The sequence below is a fragment of the Myotis daubentonii genome, chromosome 7 (assembly GCF_963259705.1).
Source record: "Myotis daubentonii chromosome 7, mMyoDau2.1, whole genome shotgun sequence".
Classification (NCBI taxonomy): domain Eukaryota; kingdom Metazoa; phylum Chordata; class Mammalia; order Chiroptera; family Vespertilionidae; genus Myotis; species Myotis daubentonii.
In genome coordinates this window covers 7014195-7033397 of record NC_081846.1, presented here as the reverse complement: position 1 = coordinate 7033397, position 19203 = coordinate 7014195, and the positions used below count along the sequence as shown (strand labels likewise).

Genomic DNA, 19203 nt, shown 5'->3' with positions numbered 1-19203 from the left:
AACGTTTCCGCTGTCCTTATCTTGTATACATAGCTCGGGCAGAAATGGAAAAATACAATCCACCACAGGTCAAAAGCCTAAGTCACTTAAAATCCTGCACCTAAAAATAATTTTGCAGCTAGTTGATTAGAAGAAACGGAATGGGAAGTACTTGAGATTTCTAGTTGCAGTTAGAATGACTGGAGCCTAAAGAGATTAACAAGAGAAAAAAGTGCTGGGCCTGAATGCTTGGATTATTTTAACCCTCTGAACAATCTTGGATTAGGGAACACTTGCTAAACTCTTGCTACAATTATGTACAAGCCAGGTTGACAACTGCAAGGTTGGTTTATTAAGAGTTCTGAGTTGCCTTCTCTGGAAAAATTACCTTTCCCCTCTGTGAGGATTGGCCTATGTAGCTGCAAACTTCATGTCCTCACTCAACCAGGCAAAAACCAAGGACATTTCCACAGAGAAAAATCTTAACGGTTTTATCTCAGTAGCATCTCCCCATCCCAATTCCACTCACCAGGTGCCACTTCAAGGAGAAGGGTGTTGCTTCCCCCTTATGATGCAGAAAGTATAGTTGGCCGATTGTAGGTCCACAGTCACGGCCTCTAGACTGGACTAGATGGAGCACCCAGGGGCATTGATATTAGGCCAGAAGGCTTGGGTTTATATCCTGTCTCGGCACTGTGACTTCGGTTCTGGACATACTTGAACCTCATGGGTCAAAAGGGATGGCTAGATCAAGGCAATATTATGTATTCCAGGGTTCCCTCACCAAAACACCAGCTACATGCTGCAGGGGTGGGCAAACTTTTGACTCGAGGGCCACAATGGGTTCTTAAACTGGACCGGAGGGCCGGAACAAAAGCATGGATGGAGTGTTTGAACTAATATAAAATCAAAGTAAACATCATTACATAAAAGGGTACGGTCTTTTTCCGGATCCGGCAGGCCGTAGTTTGCCCACAGCTGTCTACAGCCTAAGCCCTAAGTTAGATTCTGAACCTAAGAGTTTACCTATGGTGTTTGGGAGAGCAGTGGTAAGTACAAATTCTATTTCCATGAAAAGAAGTACTGTACAGAGAAGATACCTGGGACTTTGCTATTTTAAAAAAACTTTGTTATCAAAGATACATAATTACATACGAACTACTGCAGCTCTGGGAGAGAACCTGTAAGTGGGAAGACACTGCTCTACCTTTGTGAGGACAACCATGCTCCCTGTGAGTGGAACGAGTCCTTCGCTGTAGACTCTATATCAGGTGCTCCAGACCGCTGTATTCAATAGTGATGCAGGGAACTAAGTATCGAGGCCCCTAACTGATCTGAGGAAACAAAGTTAATAGCACTCCAACTGGAAAGGTAATGCCAGAGGGCTACTGGGTATGAAGTGAGAGGAGGGAAGATGATCAACATTGATTAAAAGTCTGAATTTTGTCCAGATTTGTCTCTGAAAGTATTCTAAAGATATAAATGCTACAATTAAACTTTACTATGTCTATGTAAATACACACTGAGACAGGAAGATTTCAATAACCGAAATAACTACAAAATAAACAAATTAACTTTATTAAGTTACCACTTCAGTCCTTACATTGATTTGTATACAAAAATATCAGTTTGAAATACATTATTGAAAGTGAGTATACACAATAAATAGAAAATAGGGATGCATGGTGCTGGAGACAGCAGCCAACTTCTCTTCATGTTGCCCACTGTTGTAGACACAATTTGAAACACAATCAGCATTGTTGAAAGAGCAAAGTACCTGGGAGAGGGTTGCAAACTATAAAAAATGTAGCTTAAAGCTCTGGACCACTCACCAAAAAAGCCAGGAGTTTATCAGGGAGCTAACCTCACTATAGCACTGAATTATCTCCTACTACCATCAGAACAATTTTAAAAAGGTACCAAGGAACCTTCATGAACAGTATTGTTAAGTCAATGTTTTTACTGTAAGTATCTGATGATTATGCAAATATCCTAACCCGTGACACAGGCCCTATGACAGTAAGTTATAAATAGTTTGAATTTAATAACTTAAACGTGATATGGTCATTATAATATATACTACATGAGTATCTCCACTAACCTCTTTCGGATAAAGTGATAACTAAAAGGTTTAAGTTTAGTTTCAATTTCTCTCAGAAGAGTGATGTCAGTATTCTAGCAATAGTGATGACATCCCATTGGCTGTAAATATGCTAATGTACACATTACTTTGAATTATACGTGATTGAATTCTATGTACATGTGCTTCCATATTCCAAGTGCAAATTTTCGATGGTGCAGGTTTATATCAAAGCTGGGCTGAACAAATGCTTTCTGGCTTCTGAAAGCAAATGATAAAAGCACGTTCTGAAAGTGAACACACTGAAGTCACGAGTAGGTGACCAGTTCCAGTTCTTTCCTTTTTTTACGTGTGATGAACTTCATGAAACATTAACTCCCGAGGTATATTTGTTTCTGGACCATACAGCTTACACGCTCTTCTTTCAAAGGCCGCTACCATCTGCTTTACGACTTCATCGAAAAACAATGTGGCAAGCTGAGAATGTAGAAGTGAGCGGAATTCAAACGAAACCTGTAGGGAAATGTTCACAATTAACGTAGGAAGATCTTTCTCTCACTAACTCTAGTTAGGGCGCTGTGTTCACACTGTGAAATGGGCTCTTTGGCCCAGTGTGGAAGGCAGAGCTGGATGCGCCTATCTCGATGAGATTTTAAAACACCTCTCAGAAGACCGAGTCATATTTACTACAACAAGCACAACTGTGGGCAAAACAAACATAAGTGAACAAGACCAACGACTCATTTCAAGGCAAAGCCAGCTTTTATTAAGTTTAAAAAGTGGGAAAAGTCTGCTGAATACCATGTTTATTACTCTGGCTTCCTATGAAAGGGTCCCTTTTAGATCTACCTACCTCCCAGTAGGAAATAAGGAAGAAAAGCAACTCCCTCACCTGGGAAGTAGCAGCAAGGAGGTAAGACCGATCCACCAAACAGATGGGGTAGGTGGCTCAATGTCAAAGTAGACAGTGGACTTATATCCCCTCAAGAGAGAACTCAGGTAAGCTTTGAGTAGTATTTTAAGGACCAAATAGCTACTAAGTTTTAGAACTTTTAATTTTTCATTTTGAAATAATTTAAGATTTTTTAAAAAGTTGCAAAAACAGTACAAAGATTTCTCATAAACCCATCAACCAGATTCCCCTGTTTTAATGTATTCTATAACCACAGTGCATTAAAATCAGAAATTAACAGAGGGAGTTAATTTTATTAGATGATAATGCTGTTACTTAATCTACACAGGTCTAATTCAAATGTCCCTAACTGCCCCATTCATGTCCACTAATATTTTAATGAAAGCAATTCAAGAGCTGAGAACAGCGTGTAGAAATTTATGACCATTAATATGACCATTTCTTAAAATGTAATGCCTGAGTTGCAAATATAAACAGCAAATATATTCTGTTGGCAAAGAAAAAGCCACAGTGGTATAACTAAGGTGATGTGAACAAGAAAATACCTCAGTCCCTAGATTTTAAAAACATATTTGTTCCTTTTGCACTTTATTTCTGCATCATAAGATGCAGATCAATGTGTAAATTTCATTTGGTGTTAAGTTATATCTTATAACCCATGAACTTGTAAAAGTTAGAAAGTAGAGAAGGAATTGTTATTCAAGGTCTCAAGAAATACAATAGATTAATATTCTTAGAAATTAGAGAAAAAGAAATTCGATACTCAAAAATTTGAGATTTTAAAAAAGTGGTTTTCAGTAATTGCTATTTGAATAATATTAATAATGGCATATTAATGGGCTCTAATAAATGGATTACTCTTTTTTTACCAACTTCAGCTGACATTTGGAACCAATGAAGGGCTTTGTGATATGAGCACTTACTGAAAAATCCAAGGTGCAAGTCCTTGGGTAGCCAGGCAGACCTGGGCTAAAACGCCAAACTGTCTCCAAATGATTGAAAAGCTTCCCATCAGTGCAGGATGCCTAGAACAAAATGCAAAATACAGCTGCAGTAAAGTACACTTGGACTGTCCAGAATCTATAATGGAGGATGACTTCTTGAAAAGAAGTATTTTTATAGTCAGACCACAGGTGATGAAAACGTCTCACTTTTAGCTTGGTACTTGGAAGTGACCTCTTGCCAATATGAGCGTTTTCTTTCCCCCCTGGAACCCTTAAGGTTGCCAGCTGTTCTCTCTTCCACTGTCGCACCCACTGAGCTATTTGGAGTTCTCTCCTCCAGCCGCAAAACAGAGTGATTTTCTGGAAGTTTATTTCCAGCTCTGCCACTTAAAAGTTATCCTGAACAAGTTAATTCCTTAATCTGCAAAATGAGTATAATATCTGTCATATATCATCACTCTAAGATGGCTAAACAGTTATAAGGTATCTGGCCAGATCCCTTTGAAAATTTTATCTTCTTTCCTACCCAAAGATTTCTCTCATCAATCACATCCTTCACTCATTATCCTTTATTTCTAGACGCCTCTTTGGCTCCAGTTTTCATGGAAGCCTGGCCCTGACTCTTGTGCCTGACCTCTGACCTTTCCAGTGCGCACATTTACTTTCTGTGTGTGTGTGCACACTGAAATGCAACTCTTAGTGAGATTCTGTGCAGAGCATCCTAGCTCCCATTCTAAGCACTGAAAATGCTGACTGAGAACCACTGAAGAGTGTGCCTTCTGCTGTGTGAAAAATGGAGGCCAGACCACAGTCATTAGTTCACTGTTAGAGTGGGTTATGACCTTGAATGAAGTTATTTACTATCCTAAGATGCTATGTGGGCCTTATACTAGTAGACAACTGACCTCAATAATACATACCACTTTCCCTCAGCAGCAGACCATTAAAAAAACAAAACAAAAAAACCTCCTCAATTAAGCCTTGTGTTTTCAGCTCTTCTGGCATTTATTGGAGCTAATAAATGATTAAGCTCCTCTACCCCTTTCTCTTTGATAACTTATTCCCTCAAGAGTTTATAACGTCCCTCCCCTGGTGCTATACACTACAGATTAGCAAATAAGGGCTTGCATAGGTAAACTCACTTTCCGCAAAGTAAACCATCACTTCTTCTTCCCTAGCTATAACCTCCCAAGCATAGAATTTCTGACCATTCTGGATCTCTCCACAGACAGTTCAAACTGGGAGCCAAAGAGTTAAAAATTGATTTGCAGTTTATGCCTCAGTTCCTCTTCACTGAATTCCCTTTGAATCAATTATCAGATGGTAACATGGTAGAATCATTACGAAGATCAACTACATCCATACTAACAAGTATTTATAAAGAAATGTTTGATAAACATTTACATGTTTATCAAAAATATAATTTAATTATCAAAATGGAAACAAGTGAATGTCTTAATATTCATTTAGACATTGTAAAATAATAGTCATTAAAATACTTTTAAAAATATATTTATTATTGATTTCAGAAATACTACTTTAATAGCTGAATTTAGGCACATTTTGTTAAGTCACTGGGGAGAAGTGAAAATTTTCTTCATGCCTAGCCGGTTTGGCTCAGTGGATAGAGCATCGGCCTGAGGACTGGAGGGTCCCAGGTTCGATTCCGGTCAAGGGCACATGCCCAGTGGGGGACTTGCAGGAGGCAGCCAATCCATGATATTCTCTCATCATTGCTGTTTCTCTCTCTCCCTCTCCCTCTTCCTTCCTCTCTGAAATCAATAAAAATATATTAAAAAAAAAAAAAAGAAAATTTTCTTCAAAAGATTCTGCTTTAGTCTAGCTGGTGCGGCTCAGTGGTTGAGCATCAACCCATGAACCAGGAGGTCAGGGCACATGCCCAGGTTTCAGGATCGATTCCCAGTAGGGAATGTGCAAGAGGCAGCTGATCAATGATTCTCTCTCATCATTGAAGTTTCTCTCTCTCTCTCTCTCTCTCCCTTTCTTCCTCTCTGAAATCAATAAAAACATTTAAAAAGTTTTTTTAAGGTTTGGCTTTATATATATAGTTCAATAATGACCAGCTAATTTTTAAGCACATCAAAAGTCTGCAGTAAAATCTTTATTTCATCTACCCAATTTTAAGATAATACATTCTACCTTTCTTACAACCACATAAGAAGCGTCTAGGGCAGGGGTGGGCAAACTTTTTGACTCGAGGGCCACAATGGGTTTTTAAACTGGACGGGAGGGCCGGAACAAAAGCATGGATGGAGTGTTTGTGTGAACTAATATAAATTCAAAGTAAACATCATTACATAAAAGGGCACGGTCTTTTTTTTTTTTTTTTTAGTTTTATTCATTTCAAATGGGCCGGATCCGGCCCGCGGGCCGTAGTTTGCCCACGGCTGGTCTAGGGAATGTAACCGTGTAGGAGAGCAGCTGCTGAGAAGACCATACAATGCAGCCCCTTCCTCTGACTACTCGGGCACAAAATGTGGCAGGGGTGCACCCACACGGATCACCAAGCCCAAGGACAGATGTTTACGCTACATGTTGAAGGGACATCACTACCAAAGACCTCATTCCTGACAGCAGAGAGGCTGACCACAGGAGGTGTTCTGACAGCTGACGCCGGCCATAGAAACTATGCCATATAAGATGTTTACGTTGTGAACTAGGCAGTGAGAGTCACTGACCTGTTGCCTCTATTAAATCTGCTGAGAAGTCGCAGGGCTTCAGGCCATTACAGATTCATGTAGACTCACACATTAAAACTGGCACATAAAGTCACAGGCACATTTTGGGAAGCTAATAATTCACAGGGCTTCTGCTCCTCTCTTGGTTATAATGACTTTAACTGCATGTTATAAATAAATGTGTATTAGGTATTATAATCCAGTACCTGAGCCCATGAATAACTGAAAACTGAGCATACAGAGTTGTGTTATTCTCAAGTATATCTTTAAACAATTAGCACATTAAGTGAGGCAGCTCACTTCCATTTTAATGGAAAAAGTTTTGGAATATGACACAATGAATTTGTGTAAGGTTCTTAATTTCTCTAAGCCTCATAAAATTGAGCTAGCATTGATCATCTAATACATTTATTATGACTTTTTCTAATAGTTTCCTCCCTCCTCCAGTGTTGAAATTTCCCGACATTATTATTAGCATCTCTAGGTCTGCAATAACCCAAGAACGCAGTAGTGAGATGTTCGTAAGCAAGGAGCCCTCAAGGCTCCCATCATTGTAGTGCTGCTCCTGAGGGGAGAGAGGAAAAAGAGGATGTCCCATTCCCTCAAGTAGCTCAATCTTGTCAGGCAGAAATCCAGATGAAGAACTAATTATATTGAGTGTGAAGAGATAAATAAAGCATGTAAAAAGCCCAGAGAAATCAGAGGTGGAGCTGGTTATCTATATGAAAGGAAAGGGAGAAAGCAACACCAGACAGCTGGAATTTGACGAATTAACAGCAAGGAGTCGTTCATTCTAGGTAGACTAGTGAACAACATGCAAAGGCACGGGGCTGTGGAAGAAGCACTGTATGGTACTGCCTGAACATTAGTTGTAATGTGTGTGAGGGAGGATGGCGGAGTAGATGGGCCCATGACAATAAAACGACTGACTTTATCCTCTATGTGTTAAGAAGCCAGGGAAGAGAAGAAAGCCAGAGGGAGAAAATGTGATTTTTTTTTTTTTAGAGTTCTTTTAGACACCTATAATATTTTAAGATTTAAGTTAAAAGAGTTTAAATGGTAGGAGATTGAAGTCAGGGAATAAAGATTATAGAGATATTCATTGATATCAGAAAGACTGAGTTATAGAGTCTTATAAAAACTTTATAACTTTGGGCAAGTTATCTAACTCTTCTGAGCTTTATTTTGCTCAACTATACGATAAGAATAATAACATTTGAATCTCAAAGGAATGTGGTGAAGATTAAATGAGTAATTCAACTAAAGTATTACAAATAGCTCAATCAGTAGCTATTTAAATTATAGCTATTATAAGAGAGGCAATTACATATAGTAGGTAAAAACTCTAAAACATTCATAATAATGGCAAAATCCCAGAATGGAACACAGTCTTTTAAGTGGAGTTCAAGGTTTGAGAGTGAGACTAGGGTGGACTTGAAGGTCTTAGCTTCACTGGGCAAGCATACGCTTTCTACTATGAGTTACAATTCATTCAATGCCTGACAAAGAACTGACAAAGGTGTTTAGCTCTGGCCAATTACCAAAAAATGGTATCACCATCTAATCCTGTGGGCACAAAACATAACTCAGCTGTAAAAGTCTGTGTCACCACACTCTAGGAATTCAAAGGAAATGGGTATTACCCCATGGAGCCTGCCTTTTCGGTACCTTTCCTATATGCGTACCCTCTGCTGACAAGGGTGAGAGGATTAATGTAACACATGCAACAGCAGTTGGCATTTCAGTACCTGGTACGTGGCAGGACCATAGCAATATTTATGTCCTCCACATTTATCTTTGGTACCTTCCTTCACTTAAAAATAAAAATAGTGCAAAGATTAACTTAAAACATTTCTCACTGTGTGGCCCAGTCTTTCCTGTGAGTGATAGTCTTCAACAGAAAGAAGGGGAAAAAAGCTCATTTTCATATTTTAGTGGTTACTTTCCTCCTCTTCTATTAGTTTAGGAAAATCTTTTAAATCAATTACACTTGAACCCATTTTATATAATCAATATTTGGGAAATATTTAAAATAAGTAAAACAATTACCTTCACTAAATGTGGCTTCACCATGGTTACTACAGATGTATAGCGCTCCACTACAGGTGGAAATCCAATTTCTAATTGTGTTTTGCAGTATCCGGATCTCTTGGATATTATATTGGATTTTTTGCACCACGGAACAAAATGCTTGTAATCTTCCATTCCTGCTACTACATCATACATTTCCTGCATAGAGTATCTTTAAAGAAAAGAAAAGAACTGTTAACTGCATTTAGTTATATGGTACACATATACTTTAAATTGAATATAAATAAAACTTATTGCATATGAGACAATAAATCATTTGGGACATGTTGAACCATACATACTCTAAAATGAATGACCTGAAAGCAACACAAAATGAAAGGAGCTAAATACACATTCATAGCAGAGTCATAATTTGGCACACCACAGGCTGGATCTGGTTTGCAGATGTACTTTTTATAATTTTAGTGAATGGCCAGCACTGAAAAATTGAGTTTGTGAGAAAAAAAATGTAATGTTTACTAGTTGTTAGACATTAATAAATGCTTAATATGATAGTAATAAATGATTAATAAATTCTGGTACACACATTGTGGAACTCTGTCTCAGTTATTTAAAAGATCAAATATATCCTTTAGACTTGCAAGCACGTCAAACTCACAGCCCACAATGAATATTTTTGCGGCCCAGCCAATATAACGGTATGTAAGAAAAGTTTTAATAAAAATTTCGTAACTTAATTTTTATAATATCCTGTTATACATAATTATTAATAACGAACTACAACATTCGCTAATAACTGATTACTATAATCATGTTGCATTAATTTTCCTTACGCACAGGCACACCATTTTTCTCCACTTATACTAGCAGTGAATATTTTAGCAGCCGATTGCCACGTCATTAGTCTTGTACTGACTTGTTTGGTGTGCGTAACAGGAAATATTTCACTTTCAGAGAACAAAAAAATAGGTTTATTTGTGTTACGCTTATTTGTGCAGTTATTCAGTGTCTGGTAAGTTAATGTTCAACAAAAAAATATAAATTTTTATTAACATTTTCTATTATTTTATGTTAACGATGACTCCTTTATTCCAGCCCTTTGTATTCAGCATGTCTCTATCGAAATAAACCTACGTTTCTATGAAAATTGAAGCTTTTGTTTTTTTGTGGCCCACATAAACTTAAACCTTGTTTATTTGGCCCATGTTAGCCTTTGAGTTTCATATGCTTGCTAGAGCAAAGAGGTTTATTATAAATTGTTATATTAAAAAAGCACATTTCATGCCCAATCAGCATGGCTCAGTGGTTGAGCGTCGACCTATGAACCAGGAGGTCACAGTTTGATTCCTAGTCAGGGCACATACCCAGGTTGTGGGCTCAATCCCCAGTAGGAGACATGCAGGGGGCAGCCAATCAGTGAGTCTCTCTCGTCACTGATCTTTCTCTTTCTCTCTCCCTCTCCTTTCCTCTCTGAAATCATTAAGATATGTTTTTATTTTTTTATTTTTTATTAATATACTAGGGGCCTGGTGCACGAAATTCGTGCACTGGGTGTGTGTGTCGGGGGGAGTGTCCCTCAGCCCAGCCTGCCCCCTCTCACATACTGGGAGCCCTCAGGCGTTGACCCCCATCACCCTCCAATCGCAGGATCGGCCCCTTACCCAGGCCTGAGGCCTCTGGCTGAGGCATCCGGCCAGGGCAGCGGGGACCCGCAGCGGCAGCGGCCCCGCGATCGTGGGCTTCGCTTTAGGCCCAGGCAAGGGACCCCTAGCTCCTGGGACTGCCAGCTTCGACCGTGCCCAGCTCCCATCGCCGGCTCCACCCCTACTTCCTGCTATCACTGGCCAGGGCGGAAAAGGCACCTGATTCTCCGATCATGGCTGGGGGGCAGGGCAAAGGCGGCCTCAGGGCCACCTTTGCCCTGCCCCCAGCTCTTAGCTCCCCCCTGGGTTTCCGATCACTGTCAGTGGCAGGGGGCTTCTTCCTGCTTTCCCTTTCGCCTCCCTGCATTGTGCCTACATATGCAAATTAACCGCCATCTTGTTGGCAGTTAACTGTCAATCTTAGTTGGCAGTTAATTTGCATATAGCCCTGATTAGCCAATGAAAAGGGTAGCTCGTACGCCAATTACCTTTTTTCTCTTTTATTAGTGTTGATTTTATTAATTTTTCACAGAGAGGAAGGGAGAGGGACAGAGAGCCAGAAACATCGATGAGAGAGAAACATCGATCAGCTGCCTCCTGCACACCTTTCACTGGGGATGTGCCTGCAACCAAGGTACATGCCCCTAGCTGGAATCGAACCTGGGACCTTTCAGTCCGCAGGCCGACACTTTATCCACTGAGCCAAACCAGTTAGGGCATAAAGATGTTTTTAAAAAACACAAATAAAAACAGACTCATAGATACAGAGATCAGACTGATGGTTTCCGGAGGGTTGGGGGCCTGGGAGCTGGGTAAAAAAGGTGAAGGGATTAAGAACTACAAATTGATAGTCACAAAATAATCACAGAGACGTAAAGTACAGGATAGGGAATATAGTTAATAATATTGTAATAACTATGTATGGTACCAGGTGAGCACTTGAAATTTTGGGGGTACCACTTTGTGAAGTATATGATTGTCAAACCACTACGCTCTACACCTGAAACTAATACAAAATAATACTGAATGTAAACTGTAGTTGAAAAATAAAATAAAAAAAGAGAAAGACTCTGTTGACTAAGAAATTACCAAAGTCACAAGTTGGATGGAGCCTGGGTTTCTGAATCATGACTTGGGAGGATTGCTGCTCATGGACTGGGAATGCCCACTTGAATTTTACATGAGAAAGAAATAAACTTTTGGGTTTTATCCGTACACCTGCTAGCAATACCTTAACTATTAGTGACTAGCCAGTAATAAAGATAATTTAGCGACAAAAGTTATGAGTCAGCAGAAAGTCCTTTACTACAGAAAAATCAGAAGAAAAAAAGCAACTGAATAAATGAATAAAATGCACTTTTACAAGAATTCTGTACTGCATAATGGCCTGTGTGGAATTAGGACCGCCTTGTAGAAACTTCCATGATGGATGCTGTATTTCTGGTTTGGCAGAACTGCAGAACCTCTATCCTACGCGACATATACCCCTAGATCAGGCCCCATGCTTGTCTTTGTAAATGAAGTTCTATTAGGTCGTAGCCATGCCCTTTTATCTATTACAGATTTTCTGTGGCTCCTTTGGGGCTATAATGAAAGTTGAGTAGTTGCAACAGAGACATTGTGGCCCACAAAGTTTCACATATTACTATCTGGCCCTTTATAGAAAAGGTTCTAGATGGTAGGGTCCTCTTAGTATGTCCGTATGTACTTACCTCTGTATGTGTGAATGTGAGGGAGCTAGTTAAACATATTTGGGGCCTAGATATTAGTAATTGTGCCACAATAGAAAAGAATAATGTACAATAATAATGCAGGTCATAACAGCTTAATTATTTTCTTTACATGTCAAGGTTGAAATATAATTAATTATATTACATATAATTATATCCACTCAAAATATATTTACAAAAAGCAATGGCTATGGAAAGGCCAATCTAAAAAACCCAGGACTTAGCCTATAAGCAGAGAATCCAGAAAAAAGAGGCACAGTACTCAATAGAAAAGAAAGTGCTCTTTAGTACAACTATTACTATATACAGACCCTATAATTCTCCTCTCTGAATACTCCTTTCTTTTGTTTATTAACGGTGCAGCAATTTTGAAGAAAGTCCTTGCATATATCTCCTTGGGCAAAACTGAGGTATGTAGTGGAAGAGTTCTGCTCATCAGTATACCACAGGAAGCTAAGTATCTAAAAAGACAAAAATAATGTGATTTAGATTATATTATAAATGAAGAGGAAACAAATGATAGAGATTGTAAAATAACTATCACACTTTAGAAGGCTCTGCCACTTTACAATATTCCTGAAATGCACATGCACATGTATACACACACACACACACACACACACACACACACACACACGCTTAAGCACCGTAACTAAAATAACAGCTTACAGTTAGGCTTAGAAAGTTCTGGCACAAAAAGAATCTCCCCAAACCCCAAAATGTTGGCTTTCAGTCTGTAAACAACAAAATCATGCCACACACTTGCTACAATATTCATTGTATAGTTTTCAACTCATCTTATCTACCTAGGCTGTTTTCCCAGCTGGGACCATAGAGGCTCCTTAATTCTTCCCCCCTTTTGGTTAAGAGAGGGGAGAGAGAGAAAAACATCGCTGTGATCAGCTGCCTCTGACTGGGGATTGAACCTACAACCTGGATATGTGCCTTGACCAGGAATCGAACCTGCCACCTTTTGCTGTATAGGGTGAGGCTCCAACCAAGTTACACTGGCCAGGGCAGGGTTCCTTAATTTTTTATCTACTCTATTAGGTTTGAAATTAGGTCTCACTCTCAGATTGGAGACCGGGTGACCCTATCCGAACAATTGTTCCATCATCCTGGCACAAAAGGATGGAACATTTCAAGAAATGAAATAATGGGGAAAACATGGTAAAACAAGATTGCTTTGTGAATTCCAAGTTTTCTAAGACATAGCAAGTAGTAGCTGATTTTATAATAAATGGTAAGAACATATTTCAAAGATATCCATGATATTCTTTTTTAGTCAACAGATTTTAGATAGATTCCTCTCCTAGAGAGGGTAAGGGTATTATGCAAATCTTATTCTAAAGGTGAAGATAATATTAAAAGAAGTGATTTTTTTTTTTTTTTTTTTTTTTAGTAAACCTATAGTTTATTTTAAAGTGGGATTATACCAATAAAAGTGAATGGCACATATTCTGCTAAATAAAGTAGAGCAGTGGAAATAAAATAATTAGACCCTAGCCAGTATGACTCAATGGACAGAGTGTCGGCCTGCAGACTAAAGAGTCCAAGGTTTGATTCCGGTCAAGGGCACATACCTTGGTTGCAGGCTCAATTCCTGGCCCTGGTCAGGGTGCATGCAAGAGATAGCCAATTGATGTGTCTCTTTCACAGTTTCTCTCTCTCTCTCTCCTCCCCCCCTTCCCTTCCACACTCTCTCTAAAAAATAAAAAGAAATAATAATAATAATTAGGAAGTTAATTTAGCTTCCTCTTTTAAAAAGAAGCTACAAAAATAATTTAGACTCTCTGTTAGTCACACTGATTACAAATCCAAATCTGGTGTACAAAATGCCTAATTATCTGTTTCCCTCCTAAGACATTCTTAGATGTCTTTAACTGCTGTAACAGTTTTACCTACTTTCCCCACTTTTTGTTAGGTACCTTGTTATCTATTATAAAAACCAATTATGTAGCAGATATTGTGCACAATTATACTAATTTTCTGATAAATCAATATCAGAAAAAAAAGCTTCTATGAGACAAGCTTTTATTAAAAAAAGATCATTGCTTCTGAAAAGGTGAACTGAGGGTCTGGTTAATAGGATGCTTTCTTCTAACTACATATGGTTTTGAGTATGGTAGTAGGTTCATGTAATACCATCCCTTCAGTCCCTCAAAGAAACCCGTACACAATCCAATTATAATCATAAGCAAAACACCTGTGTTTAAAGCACGCTTATAGGAGTTTACCTACTCAATTTTCAGACTATGGTAACAGTGCCCTGGACAGCACATCTATTTTCATACACTATCAAGAATAATGTGTCAACTGCAATATGAGGAGACATACAAGCATACATATGGTTAAACCATGAAATAAAAACTGGGCATATAAGCATAACCAATGGACATAAGACACTGGGGGGTAGGGGAGGCCAGGGGATTGTCAAGGGCGGGGGGGAAAAAAAGGACACATATGTAATACCCTTTGTAATACTTTAAGCAATAAAAAAAAAAAAGGAAAGAAAAAAAAAGAAAGAAATAAAAACTGGACCAGATGAAGGACAGCTTTTTTGGTCATTAATCTTCCCATATGACATCTCAAATGTTAGAGTGTATATATAATACTCTATAATAATATAATTATTAAATATGTATTTGTTGTAATTACATATAACTGTTACTGGAGAAAAATGTGCCTTGTCTTCCCCGACTGCTAGTGGGAGTGAGGTCCTTGGGGTGCCGCTGGAAGAATTTCCGGAGGCCCCCACGGGAGGGTGAGATATGGTAGAAAGCTTTATCTCCGTGGAATTATGTTCCTGGGGTTCTAAAGCCCCATGTCCCTTAGTCCAGTTGTAGAAGTGTAGCTGGGGAGTCAGTAAAGCTAGAAGCAAAGCCAGTGTCCAGTTTCCTTTCCCTGTTGGAGCTGGGTCTAGTCAGCATCAGGCTAGCTGCAGTCCATTAGTCCATTGTGTGGGGGCTAATGCAGGGGAGCAGGAGCACAAGCCCAGCATCACATGAGTCCCAAGAGGGCCAAGAACATACGAGCAAGCTTCTTTGTTCAAGGGATTATATTTCCCCAGAGGTCTGCGTGCTGCCAGTGGCTACGCCCATTCTGGCCAAAGACCTCTGTTCCCAGGTGTGATTGAGAGACAACACCTTCCCTGCCACCCCAACTTTACTGGACATGTCTATCTTCCCTTTGAAGGGTCCCCTTCTCCTAATGTTTTGCAGGGAACATGCCTATAATGTCTGGCCTTCCCTGTGCTCCTTTACTATTATTAATAACTAGGTAAGTACAATAGTACCATAACTATATATTACCTATTAATCCTATAAAGGCCTAATATGCAAATCAACCAAACAGCAGAAGGACTGGTTGCTATGATGCACACTGACCACCAGGGGCCAGACGCTCAACACAGGAGCTGCCCACAGGGTGGAGCGCTGCTCAGCCAGAAGCCGGGTTCAAACCTCTCCCGCCTCTCCCACCTCTGCTGCAGGCAGACAGTAAGGTGCAAGGGGTCCCTGACTGCGAGAGGGATGGGAGGTTGGGGAGCTGGGGCTGGGGGGATGGCCTAAGCAGGCAGGCGACATCCCCCCCCCAAGGGGTCCAGGACTGAGAGAGGGCGCAGGCCTGGCTGAGGGATCCACCTCCCCCCCACCTCCCCCAGTGCACCAATCTCGTGCACCAGGCCTCTAGTCCTACCTAATAAAAGAGAAACATGGTAATTGGCCTACGACCGCTACCCTTCCCATTGGCTAATCAGGGCGATATGCAAATTAACTGCCAGCCAAGATGGCGGCCAGCAGCCAGGCAGCTTGAAACTCACATGAGGCTTGCTTGCTTCAGTGACGGAGGACTCCAACGTTCCCCGCCTGCTGCTGCAGGCCTCTGAGCTGCAACTCTAAGCAACTATGTAACAAATATAGAAGCTAAACAAAACCCCAGAAACCTGCTTTAGTCCGCCGGGCTTCAGCCAGCAGGATCGCAACATTGTAAGCAAAGGCCAGAAACCTACTTTCAGCAGCGGAGGCCTAAGAGCTGGAGCCAAGCCTCAAAGCTAAAGTTGGCCCAGAATAAAAAAAAAAAAAAAAGAAAAAAAGGAGCGGTTGGGGGCTTCAGTCACCCCCAGCCTGAAAACAGCTCTCAGCCCCTCACCCAGACTGGCCAGGCACCCCAGTGGGGACCCCCACCCTGAAGGGTGTGTGACCAGCTGCAAACAGCCATCATCCCCTCACCCAGGCTGGCCAGGCACCCCAGTGGGGACCCCCACCCTGAAGGATGTGTGACCAGCTGCAAACAGCCATCATCCCCTCACCCAGGCTGGCCAGGCACCCCAGTGGGGACCCCCACCCTGATCCAGGACACCCTTCAGGGCAAACCAGCCGGCACCCACCCGTGCACCAGGCCTCTACCCTATATAGTAAAAGGGTAATATGCCTCCCAGCACTGGGATCAGTGGAGCCGCGAGGCCTCCAGGCACCGGGATCAGCGTGACAGGGGGCAGCGCCCAAACCCCTTGATCACCCTGTGGCTCTGTGTGTGACAGGGGGTGGGGCCACAACCTCCCTATCCGCCCTGCTCTGTTCGTGAAAGGGGAAGGCGCCCCAACCCCTTGATCAGCCCTGCTTTGTGCCTGATAGGGGGGAGCTCCCCAACCCCCTGATCGGCCCTGCTCTGTGGGTGATAGAGGGTGGCGCCCTAACTCCCTGATGGGCCCTGCTCTGTGCGTGACAGGGTACAGAGCCCCAACCCCCCTGATGGGCCCTGCTCTGTGCGTGACCAGGTACAGAGCCCCAACCCCCCTGATGGGCCCTGCTCTGTGAGTGACAGGGTACAGTGCCCCAACCCCGATTGGCCCTGCTCTGTGCATGACAGGTGGTGGCGCCGCAACCTCCCCATCGACCCTGCCTTGAGTGTGACAGGGGACGGTGCCCCAACCCCCCAATCGGCCCTACCCTGAGCGTGACTGAGGGTGGCGCCCTAACTCCCTGATGGGCCCTGCTCTGTGCATGACAGGGGGCGGTGCCCCAACTCCCCAATTGGCCCTGCTCTGAGCCCGACCAGGGGCTGCACCTAGGGATTGGGCTTGCCCTCTGCCACCTGGGAGCAGGCCTAAGCCAGCAGGTCGTTATCTCCAGAGGGGTCCCAGACTGCGAGAGGGCACAGGCCGGGCTGAGGGATCCCCCCCCCCCCCCAGTGCACAAATTTTTGTGCACTGGGCCTCTAGTATAATTATAATAATCTGTTAATGATTCATAGGCCAGAACTATGTTAATGCTTGTGACTAGCAAAGAACTCATAAACTCCCTCCATCTTCATTATCATAAACAGTAGATATTTATCTTGAAATTTAAGCCTTAATTATGACACTAAAGCAATTGCACTTGTCTTCCTAAAAGCGGCCGTTTTGTTTGTTTGCAATCCAAACATTTTATAAGAGTAATCCAAGCAGATCTAAAGCACCATAGGGTGTGTTTCGTTTGAAACTACTTTTCCAGGTTATTTTCTGAAGAAGCAGGAGTTAACGATGTAAGATGATTTTATTTCCATGTCAACCAACATTTGTCTAAAAAGGATGAGCTGGCATTTAAAAAAAAAAAAAAAGCTTCATAAAATCTAAATGTCCTGGAGCTCAACTAGATGTGTGATTTCTCCCTCCGTTTCCGTATTGTTTACAACTCATTTCAATGTTCGAGCATCATTAATGACATTGTCACAAGTAAAAAGAAACTAAGGGGTGGCGGCATGGAATTTTTCACGTTCCACGTCCTTCTCCACCCCCTCCCCTCCCATCTCCATCCCTACCCTACCCCCCCCCCACCACCACCACCACCAAAAAAGGAACCAACCGGGATAATCCAAGACAGACTGTGGTTCAAGGTTACAGGACCTGCAAGTTACAGTGGAGCGGAAAAAAATTCAAGTCCCTTACGTCGGCTACATTTCGTTTTGCAAGAACCAAAGGGCGGGGGCAAAGACCTCTACCAACAACTGGGAGAGCACGCCTGGTCCTCCGGCTCGCGGGGCAGGAGGGGCAGGAGGAGGGGTCCGCGGCCAGGCGCCAGCCCCGCCAGCCCCGCAGCCCGGGGGGAGGGAGACCGGAAAAGCCCCGGGCGAGCGAGGCCGGCGTGTTTTATCAGCTGCTCCCAGACTGGCTGCGCCCGGTGATTCACCGCTTCTCGCGAGGCCAGGGAGCCACAGGGGCAGCCGGGCGGCGGGATAGGCTGGCGAGCGTCCGGCCCCCGCGGATAAACTCGGCGCCCCAGTCTCTCCAATGGAGAACCCAAGGAACCTTTCTCTCCGGGTCCGGGTCCGCATCGACTCATAGACCCCCGGCGCCCCCCAACTCCGCTGGTCCGGGCGGAAAACTTCCCGGGTCGCGGCGCCCCTGTTGTTTACTACCTGACGTTCCGCGTAGGCCCCTGCGCCGAAACCGGGGGTCCAGCTGCTACCGGCGACTTTGGACGACATCCCGAGCCCGAGACCACCTTTCTCAGGACCCTCTGACCGGTTCGAGCTGCCATGATCGTCTCACTGAAGCCGGTACCCACCTCCTGAACCAAACTCGCGGCGCCGCCCATCCCCGGCGAGGCCAGGTCCCGCCCGGCTCCGGCTCCGGCGCCTCCCAGCCAATAGGCGGCCGCCCTGAGCCTCCAGACCCGCCCCTTCTTCCTCTCCGATTGCGTAAAGCTGACGCACGTTCCCACCGCCTCAGGGCCGAGTGTCAGATTGCACGTCATCCCGCCGGCCAATCAGAGGAGGCGCCGGGCCGCGGACACACCCTCCCCCTGGCCGGCCGCCGGGAGTCCCCGCATTCCCGCGCCGCCGCGCGTCTGGCTTACGGACCGCTCACCCCGCCTTCCGCGCTGGAGTCGCGCCCGAGACCCGCCGGCCGCCGCGCTTCTCCTGGGCTCCGCTGTGGGTCGCGAGGCCGGGCACGTGAGCGCCGCCCGGGGGTGGGAGGAAGCCGGATGTTCCCAGCGTTAATTGTGTAACTGTCCGAACCCGTGAGTGCCGAGCCGGCCCCGCCGGCGCTCCCGGTGCCAGGCCTGGCGGGCAGGCTCGCTGTTAATGATTGTCTGTACTCTGCACAGTACCTGCCGTGCCAGCCCCGCGGGGTGGCGGGAGGGCGACCGAAAGCCACGTCCTTCGGGAAGGGACGTTGGTGCTCCGTGCCTTCTTCCTGTGGG

The 19203-nt window shown here is 43.3% G+C and overlaps 1 protein-coding gene across 2 annotated transcripts; it reads right to left on the bottom strand.

Moving 5' to 3' along the window:
• Positions 1-1541: 1541 nt before the first annotated feature.
• On the bottom strand, positions 1542-18594 carry COQ10B (coenzyme Q10B). 2 transcript variants are annotated; one of them, XM_059702650.1, is made up of 5 exons: positions 18416-18594; positions 12331-12480; positions 8665-8857; positions 3896-3997; positions 1542-2572 (listed from the first exon to the last, which is right to left on the bottom strand). In XM_059702650.1, exons 1-5 carry the CDS (start codon positions 18592-18594, stop codon positions 2405-2407), a joined length of 792 nt encoding a protein of 263 aa, XP_059558633.1. In that variant the 3' UTR covers positions 1542-2404. The 2 variants fall into 2 exon arrangements, with proteins under 2 accessions (XP_059558633.1, XP_059558634.1); XM_059702651.1 differs by lacking the exon at positions 3896-3997.
• Between the last annotated feature and the right edge of the window lie 609 nt (positions 18595-19203).